We start from the raw sequence: 24976 nt of genomic DNA, 5'->3' as shown, positions 1-24976 counted from the left end.
TCTGATCATGTTTGCTTTTATATGAGGCAAAAACTAATTTGCTGCTCATATTGCCCTAGTTTGAAGTTGCTTCTGTAAAAGCAAATATGACACAATGAAAAACTGCTAAAAGATTCACTGAGCTACGGAATGTCCTTCCTGCTCACCCTGGCTCACTTTTCACTTCGAAACGTAAAAGGAATGTCACGCATTTCTAAACTATGTCTGGGAGCGAAGCCTCAAGTACCATGAATAAAAACACTCAAGTTCTTCACTATACCAATAAAAATGCTATGTGACTTGTATTCAAGTGCAAGCTCGGATGTTTCTAAATACAGACGGTATCCATCACATGAAGGAAGAACGTTAATTACTGTATTTGACATCTTTCTTGGGAACTGCACCCCTCCTCAGTGAGCAGAACAAAGTCTCTGGCATACTAGAAGTTGCCAAGACTTGCTGTATCTCTGTCCTCAACACAATGCGTATTCTCTATGGAAAGAGGAAAACAGGAAAAGTAAAAATTCATAAAGCAACCATCCGTTCCGTATGGTACACCAACTGTTTTCTCAGTCCAGCTTTTATAGCCTAATCTTACCGCAACCCTGTGTCCAGGCAATTATATATTGACAGCTCAGTTTTTCACTTATACACAACAAATACTTGTAAAAACCTGCTACTTGCAAGTTGGCTATTTGCAGCTTCTATTCAGAAAAGCAAGCTGTAAGAGTGTGCTAAAAGACGCCCAAACCTGACTGGGTCTGACTGACCCACTGCTCTGACCCTGTAAAGGAACAAGGTAAAAGTCCACACGAGCCTCCTTACTTCTGCTGGAAGGAAATGTTTGCACCTGAGCTGGATGCTGGGGAGACCAAGAGTCTGCAGTTGCTGTGGTGTGTGCACTTTATTGTATCTAGGCGATACCTCTATCCTATCACTTCACCAAAATTAAGCCTGAAAGAACCAGAAATTCTTTATTTACATTAACAGGGTAAAGGACCACCATCTTACGTTCCTTAGCTAACACATACAAGTTTCTTCCAGGTGTCCATGTTGTAGTAAGCTCTGAACTTGTTCCTCTATAAAATGTTACAGTGTTTAAGACTGGTTTCCCCACTTATCATTCCAAGTATCTGTTTGAGGTACCATCAAGGATATGATAGTTGGCAGTGATTTCCAGGGTAGCTTATGGCAATGAAAACTTACCTCTTTTCAAGTTAATACATACCAGCTACAAGGGAACAATGTTAGTATTTTAGCACAGTTTTAGAGACTCCAGAAGAGAAAGGATGCAGTAGGACAAGGTCCAAAACTTTGTCAACTGCAACGATGGCTAGTCAGTCACCATCACTGCCCAGGTATTTAAAAGCTGAACATCCACTTTTTTTTTCCTTCTTCTTCTTCTTCTGAAGTGTTAGAAAAGCAGCTTATTGTCTGGGCTTTATCTGTTTACGACTGTGCATCTGTGTATATGTATGACAATAGGAATTCTCAGAGCAAGCCAAACTGAGGAAGAGGGATTGGTCTGATGTCTGGTCATCTGTGGTTGTGTCCACACCAGTCCTGCAGTTCAGATCAGTGGTATGCTTCTGAAGAAAATCTCTCAATCTTCCCTGTGCTTTGGTTTGGATTGTGGAGCAGTCTTCTGAGCTCACAAAATGGATTCTTTTTGGATGAAACTAAACCTGAAGATGTGCTCCAACTGCTAAAAGGCATTTGGTCCACCATGACCAGCCTACAGCCTGTCTTGAGTAAAACCCCACAATGCGTATAAGCAGGACCGAATCTCCCACACCAACTTTTACTCCATAGAGCTGCTCCTACTGCATCACGTTACCTGCTAGTACAGACACGTCTGTGGGAAAACCATGTTCCTGTTCCTGGGCAAGTTTGTCTTCTAGACACACGATCCCACCTGCATCCTTTGACAGCTTCATTATTTCAGAAGGATGTATTGCGGTGGAAGGCCAGGAATGCAGAAAGACAGACAAATTTTCCCAGCTATGTAGCAGCACAGATGTTTTGAAATGGACTCTGGAATCAATGGTACAGGAAGGAAAACACCAAACCATGACATTCATGGTACCCAGCAGTGCTAGGCACATGGATGATCAGATTTTGGTATGCACTGACGGTGCATATTCCACAAGGCTCTTGATGTGAGTATATGTTAATAATGAAGACCTTACTAGCCTACAACCAGCAACGTCGGCACAAGTCTTCTCGATAGCTGCAGATGTATTCATTTTTTGACATATTGATTATGGGGGCTGCAACAGACAGATGAGAATTCCAAAGCAGACTGACATCACATTCAACTCACTGCTACGTTGGAAGAGGCAAACCTTGAGATAGTTTAAGCTTTAAAAGATAGTTTGTGACCCAGCTTCTAATTTTGATTACACCATGGAATCACGATGGTAATCAAAAGAAAACAAAGGAAAAAGATTAAAACTCAAAGAGAAGACTTAAAACCAGAAGAACTGAAAAGATGATTGGAGAGGCTTATGAGGAGTTGAGATGAGGCCCAGAGAGATGGAGACCCTCATGAAATAATGGTAAGCTGTTTTTTCCTTAATCACTTGTCCCATCTTTCTATCCCCAGTCTCTCTGGATTATTTATTGGTTCAAACAAAATGTGACTGATTTCTATTCACAGCTTCAAACTGCTTATAAGTATCAGCCTATGTTCTTGAAACTTATCATTCATATATCCAGACACACACATACATGTGTCTACTGTGCGTATTCTTTAAAATTTATCACAAGGGGTTCCTCTAATCTTTACTAAATTGGATTGGCTTAGTTGCACTACTTAGGATACTCAAATTCTGACTATTAATTTTTAAAATGTCTTATTTTTTACCACCGTGTTCTCATCTTTACATAGAAATCAATGTATGATCCACCCTACCCAGCAAACAGTAAAGTAATATGCATTGCAGTTCTTGCACTGCAATATGCATTGCAGTTCTGAACACCAACAGAGGCTACTATGGACAAACACAGCAAGAGACAATTAATGATAATACTATCATGTAAGTGATGATAATGATAAAGCAGCTGACTACTCAAGGTTTACCATTAATCTGGTAATTTCTTGCTCTTTTTGGGCAGCCACTATAATCACAAAGAAATAGGTTGTCATGATGACCCTAAGTGAAGGTATAAGAAGAGTGTAGGAAATTCCTCAAGATCAGAAGTAAAAATTATTTAAGACAATTTCACAATATCAAAAAGTAGGATGACAACTGAAGCATAGACATGAATTGCTGAGATTTCACACAGCTACCAAGACTGCACTGCAAGTAGCAGAAAAACATATCAAATAGTGGAGAGATCAGAAAGCTATGCAAGAACAGGTAGCACGAGGAGACCAAGATATCTGAGAAGGCACAAGCTTACACTGCCACAAGCAGAAAGCTCTCTGCAGGGCATGACTGTATTAAAGACAGGAACCAGACTGTGAAGTATGATATTACTAGACAGGACTCCTGGATTGTACTAGGGCAGATTCAATTACAAAAAGCTGACCATAAAATGAGTAGATGTTCCTACTATACTGATACACGTCGTACCAACATGTTTCCTGGAAAGCTGGACAACATTCATGCACAGGTTGTTTTTTTTTAAAGCTTGGGGACAGAATCTTCACAAAAAGGTACGGTCTGTGCTTCATCCAAACTAGAAAAGGGTCAAGGAGCAGCAGATTGTAGAAGGGGTTATCTGGAGTCACAGGCAATCCAGTTGAGGCATGTCCACCCAGGTCAGATGACACATCTATCTAAAGGGGGCACAAGCAAGGCTGTTAGTTCATGGCTCTTGGCCTGAATTTACTGACAGGTGGCTAGAAATAATGTAAGGCCTGTATTATTTTTCCCAGTGTAGTGGTGGGTGCCAGGACGCAATCAAAGAAAAGATGCTTATGCAACTCTTAAAAGAGATTATGCAGCTGCCACGAAATCTTGCGGGGAACTGGCAGATATGGGTTGGAGAACAGCTTTCTCTTGGAGATGGGTAGCTGGCAAGGCTCGAGTCATTAGTAAAAGTGGATTTGATTGGGAAATTTTGTGATATATGTGCAGCCTACAATTATTTCTGTCCGCAAAAATCAGCAGCAGCTTACATGCAAAGACTGTATTTCCATTACAATGACTAAGACTGGGACTTTTTCACAGTGGTGAGCAAATAAATGATCTCACTGCACATCATGGAAACAGCCTTGTCCTATGTTCCTGTACTTCCTGCACAGAGGCTTTTTTTCTCTTCGTTGTTGTCGGATGAGGACGTTGCTGGACACATACCATTGCTCACTCCCAGGGCAAAAAACGAGGAGAGCAGTTAAATATGATCCACCTACAAGAGGGAAATGTACTTCCTCAGGGAGGCTGCGCATCAGTTATTCTCAAGTCAGATGCTGTAGGTTGCTGTGAGAAGTGTGGGTTCCAGTTTTGGTTTGTTTTTTTTTTTAATGTGCAAAATGTGCTGGTTTATGCTACAGGTTCAAAAATTATTGGCATTGCGGTTAGAAGTAGTCTGCAGACCATTCATTGTTACATAGTTCACTAGTAAGACATAAAATAGGGCTCGAAACAGCTCCATACGCAGAGGTACAGAGCTGTGAATGAAGAATAGCCGTTATCATATTTTCAAAATTAAAAGCAAGTGTAGAAGAGTTTTTACAAATTTGTATTTCATTTATGATACTCTGTGGGACAGTGAATACATTGGAGATCATCCCAAAGTACTCAGTGCTTGTTCAACAGAAAAACCATATGCGCACACAAGAATGCATAAAAAAAAAAATGTACTGAATGTAAATAAAAAAAAAATGAACTTTGTCCCTACATTCTAATCACCAAAATTATATTTTGAGAGGTGGTACAGCTCAAAACGACTCCTCCCTCTAGTTGCTGGCTAACATTAGCAGAAAACTGTATTGGGTATTTTCTGTTCAGAAAGAAAGAAAGAAAGAAAACGCACAGTCAATTACTTGTGAAGTGACTGCTAAAAACAAGGGAGGACGCAACCCAAGCACCAAACTTCTACAATGATCTCGTAATAGCAGCAATCAAATACCTGGCTACATTTCAGCTCCAACAATTGGAGCTGCAGTCCCACCTCAGCAGAAGTGCGAAATAACACGCAAGTAGGTGCCAACCGAGTTTCAGTCTCAAATACTTTAGTATCTCCTACCCTGAAGGACATTTTGAACTGCAATGGTGGTAAAAGCCTTCCTGCATGAACTCCTTAATGCTCCTTTAGAACAACCCATTTACTGGGGAAACAGAGAAGTGCCTGTATTTTAGCAAAACAACCTGTTTTCCAAGTTCTAAAAATAGAAAAGAAAAAAAAATTATTAAAAGTGTCTGTCATTTTGAAACCACTCGCAAGCATTTCATCCTAAGCAACACAGCCTCCCCCCCTCCTTGCTAAAAATAAAACAGTACATTACAGCAACATTTTTTTTCTGGCTTCAGCCAAGGACTTGAAAACCTCCCCTCAGCTCAGCCGGGCCGTAAGCTGTGAGTCAGCACTTCTCAGCATTTCTGGAAATTCCTCAGCAGAGCATCCACCCTGTAGCAGGAAGCCGCCTGCCCGCTGCAGCCCGTACCAGGAAACAGGCGGGCCGTCACGGGCCTCACCTGAGCTGGGGACAAGAAAACTTCACCAAAACCCCCAAACTCTCCCCGTCCTGCCAGCTCCCCGCACCCTCCCCAGAATACACTGCCCAGGGAATAAGCTCAGCTAACTCCTCGGTCGGCAGACAAACACAACTTCCTGTAGTGCCGATGAATAGGAACATATAAGATTAATAATAAAATCATATCAGACAAGGACGCTGGCAAGTCTCTATGGTGCAATTTAAATCATATGGGCTCTCCCAGCCCAAATCCAGAGGCAGCTCCGCTTCACCAGCCCCGGGCAGGATCTGTCCCCTGCCTGAGGAAGTCTGAGCTCTTAAAAACCAGAGCCACGCCCCACCAGGGAAAGAGGGGGATCTCCAGTGGGGTACAGAGAAAGCGATTGCTTTCCCCTCTCAAGACGACAAAGAAGCCACGGGTCTAGGGCATGGCCATGCCTGTGAGTTGAAGGGTGACATGACCATACCTCCCTCTCTCCCTCCAGCAGTCCTTGCTTTACACAGAAAATCTTAGAAGCCGCATACAGCAGAGCGTGGCGATGGGAGAAGGATGCCTGCCTGCCTGGGAGACACCCCATGTCTGCCTGTGTCCATATAGGCTGTGGCATTGCCAGCTATCTTGTCCCCACTGAGGCACAAACCAGAAGTCCCCATGAAAGCTCTCGGTGCTTGATACTCTAAAACGTGTACAACCACCAAGGCGGAGACACTGCTCTTGAAACTGAGCTGTAACACGCACTCAGGTCTGTCTTTAGAGATAAAGACACCCCAGACTGAGCATCTACTCTTGTTCTGCTTTAAAGGCACACTTTGACAGGGACATTAAAGAGAGAGAGTTAAGGGAATAGGAAGTACTTCGTGAACAGGAGTATTTGCATGTTCTGACCTCTCTAGCTTACACCATACGCATTATCCAACAACCACAAATCAGGAAGGAAACAGAATTTAAAGACATTAATTTTCAGCACAAAATGTATATTAAAACCAATACAATACAACAACACAAATGTTGACTGTTTTTCCTGCTTGTTTCTTCCTTTCACAGATGTGGCTATTCTCGCAGAAAAATCTAGTCTTTTTTTTTTTTTTTTTAAATTAACATTTGTATAAAGGAAGCTGCCTAAGGTCGGGTAAAAAGAAAAAAAAACTGTTTTTCTCAACTGTTTTTAAATACAGAGCAACGAGATTAAAGTGAGGCAGATAGCCAAATACCTCATCCATCACAGTCATTAATAAACGCGTTTAACATTCGTGCAGCTTTCGAATGCGGAACATCTGGTTCCAATTCCCAATCTGGCTTTTAATAAAAGTGCCTCCCCCACAATACTTTTATTATAAAGTGTTCTTTTCCTCCTCGCGCACTCTCTCCTCCCTCCTTTTTTTTTTTTTTTTATTTTAGCTGGTTTTTTTTTTCTTTTTGGAAGCGGCTGTTCCTTCCTTCTTGCTGGAAGCCACCTGACCACTGCCAGGAAGAGGAATGCGAAACATTCCCAGGAGCAGCTCCTGACGTCAGGGCGGCAGCATTCCTCCTCCTCCTCCCCGCCACGGCCCGGCCCGCCGCCGCCGCCTGGCCCGGGAAGTCCAGGCCCCGGCCCCGGCCCCGGCCCCGGCCGGCTGGTGCTGCCGCCTGCCCTGAGTCACCCCCCAAACTCCTCGCTGTTCAAGTTAGAGGCAGCAACGGCAGCCACCCAGTTTTCGGTCCTGCGTTGATTTCAGAGACTGCATCTCGTTCCTGGCGTTTGCTTGCTCTCCCCACAAATGCAGAGCTTAAATAAACCTGGGAAGGGGCGACGGTGCCCCAGCCAGGCCTCCTTACGTGGGCTCAAGCCACTCCAGAGCCGGTCCTCGTACCCCTTCTCCTTGCCCTTAAATAGGAGTTTCTGCTTTGGATAAACTTCGAGTCCCTGGTAGGTTTAAATCAGTGTAGACACCGACTTTTATGATTCTTTCATTTTTACTTCCCATTTCTTCACACGAAGGCACGCTGCAGAAGGGTGCCAAGGAAAATAGTGACGCGCTGTTGCAGGGTGGTTTGTTTTTTCACTTTTAAGACACTCCCAAGAGATCACGACGTGATAAGGATACCTAGGCAGGCAGCCTTCATCAAACCTGGCTCTGGAACACAGATCTTCTCGGTTTTTTCTCTTTTCAGACAACATCTACCTTCTGACGCATACCACAATGAGACAGATAGGGTGGGATTTCACTGCTCATCTCTTCAATTTCATTTATCAGAACATATTAGCAATAAATGGCATTATTTTATCCTACTTTTAAAATAACTGCTAGCTAAAATGATACAACAGAGATTCTTGGCTGAGTTGCAGTCAATGAGTTTACTTCTTTCAATATGTTTAGTCCAGTTAGTCTGATATTTTTGGGACATAAATTTAAAAAATTCTATAAAACTTCCTGCCTGGAAAAAAAAAAAAAAATCTCTGCATATTTTAATAAACAACTGTATCAAAGACAGTGAAGAGTAAAAAGAAACAGTAGTTGTTACCCGATCCATGATGAAGCTGAAGGAGACTCAGATTCCACCACAACCAAGGGAACAGGAAGGTAGGTTAAGGAATATGAAAAAAAGAGAATATGGAAAAACCTTCATTTCTATACGATGTGAGGAAAGAGCTCTTCAAGAAACACTTTTCTATTTCATGTGTCTAATTGTATAACAAAAAGTTTAAAATATATATTTTCATCACTCCGAAACCAACAAAACCCTAACATGTGGATGTTAGTTTAATCATTATTTTCCAGGGAATACAAAGGAAGCCAAAAATCATCCCGAATAGCTAAGGAGTATGACTGGTGGTAGTAAAGTGGTTGCATATATCACTTTCCCCCCAAATATTTACATAACAAATATAAATTTCTCAATGTTGACTAACCACAATGAAAAAATACAGATCTAGAAACACTAAGCAAGACAGTTGAATCATTTTCAATATTAATCATAATTAATCAGCTGTGTGCTGTTAGGGTTATTCTGTCTGTTCAGCTGTAGTCCTACACATCAAGATCCAGATGGCTCCAAAACCTGCAGCTCATCTGTCAGTCCCAGTTCCCTAGCTTTTCACTCAATTCATGGCAATTTAAGAAATAAAAAATGTCTGGGTTTTCTCCGAATGTAGGGACTTGTTACTAAAAGCTCAAAGAAACGTCTACGCTCTGACCAACCTCATGCCATCTACAACTTTCTTAAGGAAACCTGCTCTCTGAAGAACCGCATGGTAAGTAAACACATTGCTTTCCTGGTAAGAAGCCTGCAAGTGTTGGTTACACCAACTGGTCACATCTGACCAGCTAGAAAACACAGAGGTCACTAATATTCAAGTAATGTATCATGCAAACAAATTGGTATCGTTGGAAAACGTGACAAGAAGACGACCCATTATTTTATAGAACTTAATGGGGACCTGGAATAACACTAGTCAGCTTCCTGCAGCCATTGCAGCCTGTGGCTACTGGAAAAAAACAGCTGATTTGTGCTTTTATATATAACATATATAAATTTAACTGAAGTTCACTGATGACAACAGACAGCCATCAGTATACATGACTATTTAAAATAGTACCTTTTTCTTCATGTTTTGCAACAAAATGAGAGAAGAGGAAAGTGCATGAAGTTTCTATCACTGAAAAACAAAAGTAGGAGGAAATATAAGAAAAATATTCTATTACCTAAATAAAATAAAAGTAGTGGCTCAGTAGAACTGGTCGATTTTCTAAGCTAAAAGGCAAAGAAAGTGAAATATGTCCTCAGTACCTTCTAAAATTAAGCACAAGCTAAGGTGGCCCGCAGTCATTGAAAAATCCTATACGCTTTCTGGTTCTTGACATTTTTTCTCCATTTTCTATTCTTGATTTTATACTAGATGCAGAGATAGATATACACAGGGTTTTTTTCAGCTATATATTAGGGATTTAGAAGTTCTCCCTTTTTTCTTCAGGTATGTTTTTTTTTTAAAAGAAACTTAATTTTATCAAAATGTCAATACATGCAAATCATACTAGGTCATTTCTGAAAAGCAGACTTTAGAATTTCTGAAAGATGAACATTTTAACATGTTTGACTATTTAACTCCTAGTATTGAAGTCTGGATGGGCATTAGAACAGGCACAGTGTACACAAGTGATGAGAACCAGGGTGTGTTCTCAGCTTCCCTGAAGCTTAAATTCATTCTCCTTTCCTGTGTTTTAGCTGCTTATTCATTCTATTCTTTTATCACAAGGAATAACGTTGGGATGCCAAAGGCATGAATGAAGTCCCAGTGAGAACATCCTTCTATGTATGGTACACAGAATCAAGCTTCAGGTGTGTTTCAGGAGGTCGCCTCAAGAACCAGTGACTCATGAGCCTTGTAGCAAGCACGCACTGCCGTTCAGTCATGGCCATCTTTCTCCTGGCAAAACCTGGCAAGTGATTTGATCTCCATCCGTTGATGTCCACAGATGAAGTGGACACTAGATTGGAAATTCAGCCTCAGAAGACTACAGATACTTTAATGAAAAGATTCTTTTTCACCAAAAGAGTAACAGAGTTACATACATTTGCTACCAATTGGCAGAACCACAGCAGTTTACTTGACTTCTAGAGGGAGAAGCATCTTCCTTTTCTTGAACTTACAGAAAAGGGATTCATTCATGAGTAATAAGGTTTAGAAAACAATGGATGCAGAGAAAAAGAGATCAGAAAATTGAGTAATACTCAGAGATCAGTAAGAAAAATACATTGAGTCTCTTCTCCTGGTTATTTTTCCATACCTTTCTTGCTTACACTGCTGTTTGAGTGGATACCTCTTTTTCTCCAAGACTAAAATGTCAATTGATAACAGTGTGCCCCGTAACACCTGAAATACTTTTAACTGCAAAGGATGAGAAGCAGGGAAAAAAATCCCTTAATTTCATAGGTTCGCTTTTACATCTGGTAAGCAGAACAGCCCAGACACCAGCTGCTAATGATGCACAGCCCTCTTTACACAGGGCTAGAGCAGAGGCCCCTGAGGACTGAACTCCCTCTGAGGTTTTGGAAGGCTGTACTGGGAGAAGGTGGCAATTTCTTCACAGCTCCTCACCTTCGCACACAACCTACACAAACTCTGTTTTGAAGTCTGTCCATACTTTTTTGAAGTACACTCCCTCCGGTTTTTCTTTTCATGCATCTCTGTTTGCTGCTGCTGGCTGGACGTGGTAGTGGAAGTGCTGAACAGGAGAGGGTCCAGCCCTGTTGCTGACTCAGATCTGAGAGCCTGTGCTCATCAGATTTCACTGCTGCATTCCAGATTTCGGTACCCCAAAAAATTCAGATACTTATCTAAACCAAACTTCCTGAGGGTGAACTATCCCTAGCACTAAGACACTTCGAGGGCCGATACACGCTTGAGCAAGAGTCCATCAGCATGCAGGAGACAGCCTGCCAACTGCGCTTAAAGCAATACCTACCTACAGAACTTCAACTCAGACTGGGTACATTACCGAGCTGATTGCCTTGGTATTCGTATTTACCTTCAAAGAAAGGATACGCAGATCCGAGGTCAAATCATTAAGCTGTTCTATTAAAACCTTTGTTTTAGGCAAATGGACTTCAGAAAACTTTTGTAATGTAAAATAGAACCATCTGTACATAAATTTTGGGAGTTATTTTGATGTTAGGTTTATTGATATATTATGTCATTACTAAGCTGTCTAGTGTTTCAGGCTCCTAATAGCTATGATGGCTTGTTAACAATACTCTGAAATCACAAGGAAGTCTCTTCTTTCCCTGTGGTTTGGAAAGGAAAAACAAAAACTCAAAATGTATTTATTTCCACATTTTATATTTGCATGTACCATCTACTTCCTTTAATGTGAAAATTTTATGATCACAAAGCTTTTGCCTCAATTTGTTTATCTTTACTGCCTGGAGAGACATATTATTATTATCACAACAGTATGAGACTGCATTACTTTGCAGTGTTTAAAGAAAGAAAAGTCCCAAGATGAAGTAGTTCTTATTATTCACTTTATTCTTAAAGCAATAAGAAGACTCATACTGTGATTACTACAAAAAGAAATAATTACAAAAATTATGGTGGTAACAACCCACCGTATCTGAAATTGTTTCCTCTTTGGAGTTGGAGATTATTGGTTTTCCAGTTTCAAATTTGAAAAGGAAAAGTCTCCCACACAGCTCAGCAAAACAGATTTCTCAAAAGAAAGCCTTCACTGGCTTGTCATTTGATTTGGAGAGACAGAATATAGCAGATTCTGCCACACAAACTGCTCAAAACCCCAACTGGCTTCTGAAAGGCCATCCTTACTCTTTTGAAATACTAAGGAGCCATTACCAAGGGTTCCTGTGGACAACTGCTGGACGGTTTCCACATCAGAGTGAAGAGCAGTGGCAGGCAAAGTATCCATACAGCAACAGATTTTGCTACCCAGCAAACAATCTTTGTTTAACAGAGACCAAAGCAGTACCAGAAGCCTTCAGTGTATATTGAATGCAGTGAGTAGCATCCCCAAATAACACACCAATCAGAAAGGGGGTACACTCACACAACTTTACAGACTGATTATTTAAACTCCTAGAAATTGGATGGCATTAGGCACCTAAACTCTGCCTGCCTTCCTTAAGAAAAACAACAAGTAACTAGATAAGAAGCCCAACAAAAATTGTCATCTGTGTGGCAAATAAAGTTAAGTAGGAGGGTGGGGAATTACAAGGTAATATCATCTTATTTGCTCTTTGCTTACTGTAAAGTTCATCAAGAATTTGTATTTTTTGCCCCATTTGACCTCCTAAATGGATGAAATCCCGTTACATCTTGTCAGAGAGGCTTGGTAAGGAACACAGAGTGAGAGGTGAACCCAGTAATAAAATATGCTGAAAGGTTCCATGAGAATTTAAAATCAATGATGGATTTACCACAGCAGAATCAAGAGATAGGAGTCAAGAGGAAAGGAATGGGCTAACACAAACCAAGAACTTGTGTACTTCCCCTCGAGGGTAGAGAATTAGCATTAGACAGAACAAAATGTTAAAAATACAAGACACAAAGGTCTTAGAGAGGATCATTTGAAGCTGTAAAAAAGATCTTAGGAGTTAGCTGAAATATGAAAAGAAAAGAAAAGAAAACCACCCCCACCAAAGTCACCAACAGGTCTGTTAGGCTTTCAACAGGTTAAAAGCCTGTCATAGCCAGGAGGTAGCTCTTAACAAAACCCGTGGCATGCAGGGAAGTTCTCAGTTTCTCCCCTGGCAAGCTCACTTCAAAGCAGTTTGTAAACATCTTGGGGGAGTGGGGCAGAAAGTTACAGTGGGTTTCAGGAACATTTACAAGTGTTTTGCAGAAATGAAACCTCAGTTAACAAGATCAGTTTTGCTCTCCGGGTGGAGGATGGTTTGTCAGTATGCAAGGTCAACGACAACCACTATGGAGAAGTCTTTAAGAGTGTTAAACTAAATGGCACACAGCCTTCTTCAGCGTTATGGAGGAGAAAGTTGTGTAAACAGCGCGGTGACTGTCTCATGCGCATCCCTACATTCAGAACAGGTAATGCACCGAGTTACTGAAAGTTGTGCAAAATTAATGTCGTGCAAACCTAAACAAATCCCCCTTTTGCAGACACTTACGTTACAGACATGGAACTTTGATGCCAGAAAAAGTTCTGGACAACTAAGTGCTGAGGCCGTCTCAGAGAGCTCAGTCACCCGAGACCAGTTCTACCTGGGCTTCTGCTGACAACATTGCCACCTTCCGCAGGTGGCAGCGGGAGGCACTGAGCCTGACCCGGATACCTGCAGCCGAGGGACTCAGACAGCCTTCCACTGTCCGGGGAATTACTACGGAAATGCTATTTAGAAAAGTGTTTTCCCACCACTGCGCTGTGTAAAATGATTCCTCTTGGCAGGGGTTTCTCAAAGAGAAATATATGTCTTTATATAATGCTCACAATGCTACCTGAAATGCTCCCACCCCACGAGGTTCAGCCCTGGCGGGTGCCCAGCTGCACGCCTGTTCAGTTGGGTTGTTGGTGCCACCGCGAGACCACACTGTGAACCATATTGCTCAACAACCCTAACTTAAAATACTTTATTTTCAAAGAAAATGGTTTAATTGATTCAGTGTACAGCACAGTCCCAAGAACAACTGGCCTGGTACAACTGAGGGACAACGAGCGCAGCACACAGAAGAGAAATACCATAAACGGAAAGCATTCTTCACCACATAGTAAAATAAAGAGTATTGAATGCATCACCAATGTGGCTGCTCGTGTCACTTCCAAAATAGCTTAGGAAGATGAGGAAAGCCAAAGCAGAAGCTAAGGGGAGGCTAGTACCGCTCTCTCGATGCCCAGACTTGAGGACCTCTCATTCCAGACTCCAGTCCTAATGTATTTGATTACAATCATGTCCAGTTTTAGTCAAGAGCTATTACAAACTGTGTGTGCTACTCTGGCTTCTACGTTTTCATAATGTAGGATTTACACATGTCAATATATGCATTTTATATAACTTTTAACATCTGATGAGGTTACACAGTAAGGCTGGATTTTGTCTTGCCAGCTTGCAGGGAGTATTTTCCTCCAAATTGTCCACAATACGTGTATAGTTAATAAAGCAGTAGCATTATGATAGCAGTTAAATAAACAAACTACAACTAATAATAAATTTAACTAATGAATTTAGTCCACATTCTGGATGGAAAATGGCTCTACCTAGGCATAGCCAAAGTACAGCAACACAGCTGTTAATGTGGGATAGGAAATTACTTTTCAAGAAAAGCTTCAAAAAAATCAACACTGCAACCAAGTAATACCTATATTAATTTAGACAATGGGTATTGAGAGTTTAATCTAAATAGACAGAGAGGGGCTTTACATGTAGGACTACACATATTTCCAAATCTCAGACCTCTTCCATGAAGGCAATCTTCAATGTGTAGGGTTTGCCTAAGAACAAGATTTGTGATCACAGGTAAGGATCCTGACCGATTAACAACTGGAAGACACAGGAAGAGAATACTTTTATATGTAACCTAATCTAAAAATTAAATAGATATAAAAGTTGCATGCTTTTTTTTTCCTGAAAAGGTGTCGTTTATATTTAGGTTGTGGAAATAACTTCCCCAGTTGTACTTACTAAGGCACAAATGCAATGTGCAAGTCTTACATAGTTGCATTGCCATTTCTCAAAAATGAACCTTAACTCGGAGAAGTGATTTGTTTTTGGGAAACACAAAAGGCAGACATGCTGTGCCATGCTGGGAAGACAAATGAAAACACAAATACAATCAATGCAATTTATGGTTTTATACTGAATCTAAAGTGTTCTCAAGTTCAGTGCTTTCAGTGTCTTGCAGCATGCAGCATTCTAGTAGATACTCCACCAGTGTTTTTTTGAGTAGTTACAATGTCTGTCCCAATGATACTTTGGAGATGGCAAAAGCCGGTATTTCTTCACAGCCTCAGTTCAAATTACAAGGTATTAGCTGAAGATGCTGACAGACTTGGGTTTGCACTAACAGATGTGCTGTGAACAGCAGCAGCAGCTTAAAGGTGGACATGCAGTCCTCTTTTACACCAGCCAAGGACCATGGAGACTGACTAGGGACAATGATTCCCAGGAAGACTATGCAAAGCCCATCATCATGATCTGCTCTACAACAAACACACACCACTTATTAAAAGCTAAAAATCCAAGACTTAAAAAAGGGAGAGATAAATAACCGTCAAAAGCAGAAATGTCCACAGAAATGTTCACTAGGCTTCTTAACTCTTCTATCAAGGAGAGAGACAACAGATATTGTTTCAGGAGTCCAAAGAGGTTAAAGAGAGGGGGAAAAAACCCCAAACCAAAAACGCACACATGCAAAAATAACCTCTTCCCACATACTGCCAAGTATGATTTTTTTTGAGCCACATCAGTGATTTGGCTTTCAAAACATACAGTGAAACCCTCAAAGGTAAAATTAATAGTTGTACACCATTCTAATGTCATGGATACTGTTCTGATACTTCTGCTGGGAGAAACTTGGGTCTGCCAGAAGGCTGTACTGGGACAGTAACAAGAGGGATACTTTTTCAAGACATCGCGGGAAGCTGTCAAAGGAGCCTACCACTCAGGGAGAAGTAATACATTGCCATCTGTATGGTTAATGTCGACTCAGAAGACTGTTAGGAAGAGAAGCTTCATCAAACACACAAAAGGCTGCACTGAATGTTTCACAGCTGAACTGCTTTATATACCAAAGTATGTTCTTGATGCCAGAAATACATAAAACCACGGGCATTTTTTCCATGAGTTTTTTTTTACTGAAAGGAAGGCAATCTGCCTGGTAGAAGCAACAGCAAAATTTGTGCTTCCTCTTCCCCAAGGATAGCAGAGATTTTTTTAAATACTGTATTTTGGGTAGCAACATTCCACATTTTTCAAATATTTGAAAGCAACATTCCCCTTTTGAAATACTCAGGGTTTTAATTATTATTTCTGCTAAGAGTATAGTAATTAACTTTTGCTTGCCTACTCTTAAATATGACATTCAGGAGAAGGAGTCTGAGAAAGCATACCTTCATGCTGAATGGAATCACCAGACATGACAATGTGGTAAACTCACACTTTATCCATCTCTTTGCCCATACACAATTGCATAAGGACACAAGCATGCTTAGTGTGAAAACCCACTGTAGTATAAAATATCCAGCATATTCAAAGCCCAACATAACTGCATATAACTACACACCTACCATTACAGTAGCAAATCACACCCACTAAAGGGAATGGCACTTGACTCTAAAATTTTTTCTCCATGGTGAACTATGGAAATACATTGTATTTCACAAAGTGAAAGTGCTGAACAGCAATCCAATGAGAAGAAATCATAATTTTTCAAAATGTAAATTTTAAAAAAAAAGATTAGCTGATAATTGATAATCTTAAACATTTAAACAAACCCATTCACACAGCCAAAACTTGCTCTTTAGTGGTTAAACTACTGCAGGAATTTTGGCACATAGTCTTTTTACAAATTAAGTATTGTTTTACACGTCCCAAATGTGTTAGTCATAAACATTAGCAGAGGAATACAAATCACAACTTTTTAATAACGCTGCAGTAATTCTGAACTCGTTCATCTGAACTTATTTAGCTCGTTTTTCCTTCATGACTGGATAAAGCAGACTGCAGGATTTTGTGCAGTGCCAGGTCTTGGCTCCATCAGTTGCTCATTAAACAAGATCTGGAATTTAGCATTGGATTGAATGCCCATGGGAACTCATGTGAAGCTGCTCGTATATCATTGATAGCTCCGTTGCTAACACAGAGTTTATCCAAGACCGTACATTTTTCATTGACTTGAACAAAGCTGTTCGCCATCCTCTGTTTTTGACGTCAGTGGACAACTACCCACTAACAGTATCTGTCACTACAAAATGCTTGGAATTTCCTCACTTATAAAAGCTGGAAAGTTTCAAGTACAGACCTTCCATTAAAAAAAAAGAAGTGAACATTATTAGATTTTCAGGATGGGAATATTTTGTGATTATTAGGATAGGACATTTTCATTCTCACTGAATATGAGTACCTTTTTGTTAGGATATACCTTTCGTAGTGCAGTCCCTTCAAAAGAGATGAGTTGTCTTTCTTTTATATGCTGGATATTTTATACTACAGTGGGTTTTCACACTAAGCATGCTTGTGTCCTTATGCAATTGTGTATGGGCAAAGAGATGGATAAAGTGTGAGTTTACCACATTGTCATGTCTGGTGATTCCATTCCAGTACCTTAAGAATTCAAATGTAAACAGCAACACTGACTGTAAGAAATGGATGTTTAAAAACATAATTTTCCTCTTTGTGTCCTAAAAACCATGGACTCAAACGTATGCTAATTCCTCAACACGTAAGCACCGCAGGGAGGTGATTAAGATTTTTCTCATTAACTGGACACTAAAATCATTCCAGTAGGATCAACGTTGGACAGTATCTAGTATTTAACAAAAACATAGAAAACCACCCCCCCAGTATAAACCAGGCTATTTACAGTCACTGTCTCTTTCTACACTTCCTCTGTTCTTACAAGTGAAACGGTCCATATTGAAGAAAGCCATCCTGGTGGAGGCTCCCTCCGGAGTTACCTCCTGAGAACCACACACCGCTCCTTCTAGGCAAGCTCTGTGCAGGCTGCCTGGGCAGCCCTTGCTGCTCGTGTGAGCCAGGAGTGTTAACAACTGACTGCATGTACCCAATTCAGACATCCATCTGGACAGAGACACGTATTCTACCCCTGCGGGAGGTTTTTCTGCTGACAGCAACGCATTTCGACCTTGATCTAAAAACCAAGCTGCTGCTTCGCAAACACACCACTCGCTTCTGACCCCTCCGATTTGGCTGAAAGCAAACAAACATATCAACAAAACCCAGCACTTCATTGGTACAAGGCAGTGGAAAGCCCCCTTTTTCAGCGTGTCAAGATTCCATCAGCTATTAGCCCAGAGACAGACAGTCATGCTTAAAAATCCAATTTTAATCTCCTACAGAGCTCCGGATTTACTATCTTCAGGCTCCCATCTTCCCCAAACGTGTTTCCATTCTTTTCTCCATGGAAAGCCCCTTTCATATAGAGAGAAGTTCTTTAATTTTTGTTTTTCAGGGTACTAATATTTTACGTATGACATTCATATAATACATCTATCTATGTCATAGTTATAAAAATAAACAAGTCTATCTTACTGTAAAAGTGTGATCATGTTACTATGTTTATTAATATAGCCCATATCCGAAATACCAGGTATGTGTTCCTTCAGGTGGTTGTGACAAATCAGAGAAATGGCATAAATGACATAATTATTCATTGATTTGATTACTAAGAAATGGTGCTATTTCAATTTTCTACATGTAAGGTGAACAAACACAAATAATGCTAGTGGCTTAATCCCTTTAGTTCTAGAGACATAAAATAGCATATACCTGAGCAGCTCTACAGATACAACTTTCTCCCATTACATGACGGGTTGGACAAAAAAACAAATTTATTTTTAAAAATAGAAAGAGTAAAATCCTAAGGACTACTCTGTCAAAATGGGTAAAGAAACAGAAGTATTGAAGAAATTATATTAAAAGCTTGTTAGAGACAACTTTCAGTTCACAAAAAGTGTATGTATTCCTATTCTCAAAAGACAACTCATCTCTTTTGAAGGTACTGCACTACGAAAGGTATATCCTAACAAAAAAAATGTAAACACTTGCAAGAAACCTGCAGCTGCTTCAGCTTCTTCTGAAAAGAGCTTCGATTTTCACAACTGCATGATCTCTGAGAAGCAATTCCAAGCAGATGATATGATCTGATCTTTGGCTCCAAGGCCATTCCCATATGTACTTTAGAAATAGTGCCCATACTGGCTTTACAGCTCTGAAGTTTTGTAGAATTTTATCTTCTGAGTGAGCCTCATTCCTCTTATCAGGGCTCTCCCACTCTGCTATTGTAACATCTTCAAAGAATGTAAAGGCAGAGCTAGCATCTTTCCGATGGGAGGGATCTGACTGGTGATCTTTTTTCCCCCCTCTTTTCCATCCGTTTCAATAGTTATATGTGTTTTTATATATATATATATATATATATATATATATATATATATGCTTAGATTTCATCAAAGCAAGATGGTGAACATAGATGAGTTTTGTCCAACTGATCAAGCATTCAAAGAAGCTGCCTCTCTGTGAAGTATGTGGAGAAACTGAATTTATGCAAAAGATGTTCCATAAATGTCTTTAATTCATATTTGTATTTTATCTTTATGGAATGAGAAAATTTTAAAGGATATAGATGCTTCCCTTCTTACAGAGCAGCAGCAGGTCATTTCTGCATTTCATTAATATATGAAGCCCAAGATCCTACTTTCACATGATCTTTCTTGGATAGGGAGCTATTCTGTAGCAATGTTCTTAAATGCTTCCCTTGACTGGTGAGAGCAACAATGATAACAAGTCTCTATCTTCATCAAATGGAAGGCAAACCCTCTTTAACACCAGTCACACTAGTTCAAAACACCTATTTCATGTTAGCTCCCTGTGTTGGTATTCTTGTTCCTCACCAGATTACGTAAGACCATGCAATGTAAGACAGTGTATTAAGTAAGAAAATGCAAAAATCACAGTAACATGTCTGTTTATCGTTAAGTCCAGTTGTTGAGCCAACAAAACAGCCTACAGCATACCCAGGATAATTCTAAAGTAGAAGAATACCTAAGTCCACAAAGCTAGATTGCTTCCCATACATAAACTTGATCAGAGCTTGCTTGCATATTTCTACAGCAACTTTCATCATTGGCCCACCTTAAAGGACTTGAGATACAAGGTTTCATCACTGTACATCAGCTGATCTACAGCAATGTTTTGTATGAGCTCTTGGAAGTAAATAATTCAAACTCTTCTAAACCTCATTCATTAAGGACAGACTGAATCTAGCGTAACGCAAGTAGAAATGAGAAGTCCACATTAAACACTTTCACCAGGCACTGGAACACTTTCAAAGCTGAGTAATTATGATTCCCTGTGGTTTCACAGGTTAAGAGAAACTAAAGAATGACTTTGAAGTTGCTTGTTGATGTCACAGAGTTAAGTGTTTTATATACTTACCACATTGAGTTCCTAAAATAAACTCTCTCTCTCTTTTTTTTTTTAAAAGCACAGAGAAGTTGCATCGGGAATAGCAGCCATCCAGCCACAGATCCTGTCTTCTGCAGTGCGTAATGGCTAGTGTTTACAGGCAATGTAAGAACAGAACACAAAGTGGTTCTATCCCCTTCAGACCGTCCCAGACCTCCAGTTATCAGCAGCATGTGAACCTCCTGAACTAGAGGTTTCACACCAGACCATCACGTTCGATAGGTATGGATCAGTCTCTGAGCCTGTCCAAATCAAATGTGATCTGTGGTTTATATTGCTATTGTCAACAATTGTATTATTATCAACATACTTCTAGTAGTTTAACTTCAGAAATACATGAAAAACATTTCAAAGTTGTTAAATTCAATGGCAAAGAAAAGGATTCTAATTTGCACCATTTTCTCCAGGTTAATTTATCTTGAATATTCAACAGTAGGCATACCTACGAGCGGAAGGCAGAAGTATCTGAAGGAAACTGTCTATCCGCAAGCCCTGCTGTCAGCAGAAAAATGAATCCTGAATTCCCTAAAAATATCAACTCTTATCATTTTCTGTTAGGTATGGTAAATTATTTCTATAATTTTTACAATTAAACAAACAAAAAAAGCCCAGGTAAGTTGAAGCTATAAAATAACCACCAGTGGAACCGGGAAGCCTTTGTTCCCATTCTCTCATGTCTTAGCAGTATCAAGCAGTCTTAACTTTTTGCTGGATACGTATTTCTGCAAAGTCAATAAAGACTTAGTAATCGATTTAATTACACTCAGTAATAAGCTTTTCCTTTTCCAGTTGTTAAAAACACTTAATGATTCAGATTCACTTTGTAAAAATTATGAGGTGTTCACTTAAAATCTTAATCCAAGAAATTGATCAGGTACTGCAAAGACAACCAAAGGCAAGCCTACACAGGCAGGGGCAGGCAGGGCTGAGTTCCTTTGCCTGTTGTGTTCCCAGCTGGCCAGACACAAACCAGCTCCAGCCCAAATACACAACCTTTTTCATGTGATGTGTCCAGGTTAATAGCCTTTATTTAGATACAACACTGCAATACTACTTCTATAGAGCCTCAAGATCAGAGCAGGCTCCCATCAGATGGCTCAGAGGCCAGGCAGCTGAGCTCCTTCCTCCACCAGACACGCTGGCCTGAAAATGTTAATCAGTCTATCGGGGTTGCCTTCCCTATAGCAAGTGACAATTCTCACACGAAACCCCTTTCATTCTAGACTGTAAATATGTACCTTAAGACATGAGGCCCGAAGAAATCCATATCCAGTTATAAAGAAATCAGGGCTCAGTCCTGCAAATTCTTACTCTTACACAAAGCTCCTCTGAAAGTCAGTGGGACCACTCTCATGAGCAAGGTCCAGGTTGATAAGATTCTTATAACTGGCTTCCTGTCAGTATTTTATTTTTTAAATTGAATTGTTTGTATTCTAGTGCTGAAGTATCATGGGATTCTGTATGCAAACAAATACCAACAAATATGTCAAGAAATCTCTAAACACTGCTTCCCAAAGTATTTATGTAAGTCTACTGCCAGAGAGGTTTCATGTACCAAGTTGTGCACTGAGTTCACAACACATACAAATACAGTTACAAAAGCAAAGTCTAATTTTACAAAGGCTCCAAAATGATGCATTCAAATTTTGCTCATGCATAGTCACATACAGAAGCCAGCAGCCTGTGCGTCTGCATCTTACCTACTCACTCAGCTGCCTGGTCAGAAGGCAAAAAGCAAAGTCAGAACATATTTCTGGGGTGTTATTTTAAAGATATCGGGAAATTCTGCTCTCAGGACATTACTTCACAGCAGCAGAAGCAGTCCACTTATAAATCAGCCCATCTCATCCCATTCTGCCTTACCATACAAGTATCTCAAAATACAGGACGACGACGCACACTGTGCTGTGTGTTCCAAGTACACGCAGGTCATTCAGGGATTGTCTCCCCTTGCATCTAATTCTCTTTTTGTTCCCTTTTGCTTCTGACTGGTGATATCAATAAGATACATAAATATGCTTATTTCACTATGTCAGGGTTAGATTTAGTTAATTCGTTTTTACACTAGTCACACATCTGAATCGACAGGAAAGCATTTTAACACAAACAGTATTTGTTTTTAACGACAGAAGTACAATCTCAATGCAGAGTACCAGAAACTACATTTCTGAATCAAGTAAGAGTTTAACAGAATAGAAGCTTGGAAATGTGATAGAGGAAACTTCCATTAAGTGTACAAGTCCAATTTCCAATTAATGTAAACTAGAAGTGCCAAATAATAATCTAAAACAAAAACATCCCTCATCCCACCCCGCCTCCATTAGGTTTAGTTTAACAGTATCCAGCCCAACTTCTTCTGACTTCTGGTTGAGTAAACAAAGAGACGACTGACATTAAGATAATTTCAAAACAACAGAAAATAGGACTAGAGATGAGATACAATGCAGTTTTGCCACTATTGACTAATGTCTTTATAAAGTGCCTTGAGAGCCACATAGGTAAGGAGAGCAACTCTGACTATACAGACATATCCCCTGCCCAGACATTCTAGTTTTATGAAATAACCTTTTGCTTACATGAAAAGCGCATCCTACTAAAATAAAAAACAAAAGCAAATAAAAAGTGATATTTCTGGAGAGACAGACAGCTATGAAGTTTTCTCAAGAAATCTCAGTTTACATATATATAGGAATGAGTTTTATGTTCAGAACATCTCTGAATTTAAACAAATGGGAAGACTACACAAGTACAGTTAGAGATGCTCATAGTCTAGAAAGGATCGTATCAGTGCAGAGTTACATCTTCCCAGAGCAGACATGGAACAAGATGGAGCAGTCTGGGACTTACACATGCTAAGCACTCTGACAGTAACCGTTCAGGAAAAGAAAAAAGGAGGGGAAAAAAAAATCATACCCTAACTAAAACAGTTTTGCTCGTACAAAAATCTTTGTGTAGGTTAAGGTCTCTACAGAAGGATCCAGCAGCATAATAAATGCAATGCCTCGTGGTTTAAAAACAACAGAGGAAACCTGAAGAGAAAAACGGAACTAAGTTTGTAGGAGAGAGAAATAAGAAGAAAATGGGGAAACAAAAGCAAATGTAAAGCATGAAAAGAAGCTTGTTGAAGGAAAAGGTAAACAAGAACAAACATTAGTACCTTAGGGGTGGGAGGAAGAAAAAAAAGGAGTGACTTATTTCAAATCAGACTAGGACTTAATTAACATTCAATTTGTATTTCCCTTGGCTACCGATCTATTTACATCTAAACTATCAATAGTTGTATCTGTAGCCATAATAAACCACAGATTAAGTATCTTCCCTTAATTTTTGAATTGCTTCCAAAAAGAGTTAAACAACATTTTAGAAGCAAAAGATGACAAACTGGGAAACACAAAAAAGATTTGCAACTATCAATGAAGATAAAAACCAGATAAAAACCTTTGCAAAACAGGAAAACGTATTTTGCAAAAGGATATGGTCAAACAGTAGGGGCAGGATTCTACTGCTGCTGGAGGCTAGAACTCAGGTAATGAATGTTGAAATACATAAGAAGAAAAATATTTCCTCTATTATAATTTGTGTGGAGAAGAGTGAAAAGAGGAGTAATATTCCCACTTCAAAGTTCTCTTGAATTTTTATGAAGAGTAGACCTTCCAACCTACAGCCACCAACAACCAGCTGCTTTACTAGAAATCTCATCACTTTATGCTGCCCCTTAAAATCAGGAAAGTAATCCAATTCAGAAAAAATCACAAATGTAGACCAAACATTTTGAAGAATTCCAGAAAGGGTTGTGCTGAAGAGGGAACTGGGGAACTGAAGACACTGACAGCAGCAGCAACATGGAACTACCACAAAGGTATCTACCGATTCCTTAAGAATAGTGTGAATCTCTCATTTCTTGTTTTTTTCCCCCCCATTTTTTTAGCTGCATGTTGTTTTTGCTGAATGCTATACAGTTAACACAGACTTTTCCACTGAAACATTATACCCATACTCACAGCAACAGATGAGCATTCCTGAACTACTTTGCTACCAGAAAGTATGCACTTTATTGGCCCTATCATTGATAAGACATTGCTCAGGCCTTTCTATCGCTCTAAACATGAAAATATTAATTGAAAACAAAAGTGAAGCCCTGAGCAACACTAGAGGCATTATGATACACACTTAGTTGTTATCGGAGCTATCTTTAAGGTATCTGTCAAAGTCTCTCCAGCTGCCGGAGACAGATGACCACAGGAGAGCCCTGCTCCCCCGCTAGCCCCCAAGGTCTTTCCTACAATGCAGCCAGCATTCCACCAACCCTGCTTTGTTCTGCAGTGCTACAGCAAGCATGGCCAGTTCTCCCTACTCACCATGGAGGGTAGATGTGGATGACATCCTGTGGTCTGCTCTTCAGGTGAGCTGCTGTCTCTCTCGCAAAGAGGACTTTGAGTATTGGTTCTCTTGCATTGATGACAGCATCCTCAGATGAAAGCGTAGCAGGAGACTGTTCCAGCTGCTGGCAGATGGCAACTTGTATTGTACACTCCTCAAACATTTCTAAGATCTTCACAATTAAGACACCAGATTTATCTGGAAAGTAAATTAAAATGAAAAATAAAATGAAAAGTCTGGATGAGGAGAAATTCTGGCACTCTGAAGATGTGCATCCCTCTGCTCTCTGCAGATCTGTCTTACTGTGAAAAATTCACATATGA

The 24976-nt window shown here is 40.0% G+C and overlaps 1 protein-coding gene across 1 annotated transcript in view; it reads right to left on the bottom strand.

Annotated features, from left to right (window-relative positions):
* The window catches only part of SPIDR (scaffold protein involved in DNA repair), a 207522-nt gene that overhangs the window by 104162 nt on the left and 78384 nt on the right, over nucleotides 1–24976 (bottom strand). Inside the window, exon 8 of the mRNA XM_068396733.1 lies at nucleotides 24632–24851. Coding sequence (XP_068252834.1) covers nucleotides 24632–24851 — 220 coding nt within the window. The remainder of the gene's footprint in view (nucleotides 1–24631; nucleotides 24852–24976) is intronic.

Source organism: Nyctibius grandis, chromosome 3 (assembly GCF_013368605.1).
Source record: "Nyctibius grandis isolate bNycGra1 chromosome 3, bNycGra1.pri, whole genome shotgun sequence".
In the NCBI taxonomy this organism is placed as follows: Eukaryota; Metazoa; Chordata; class Aves; order Nyctibiiformes; family Nyctibiidae; genus Nyctibius; species Nyctibius grandis.
This window is presented reverse-complemented; position numbering and strand designations above follow the sequence as displayed.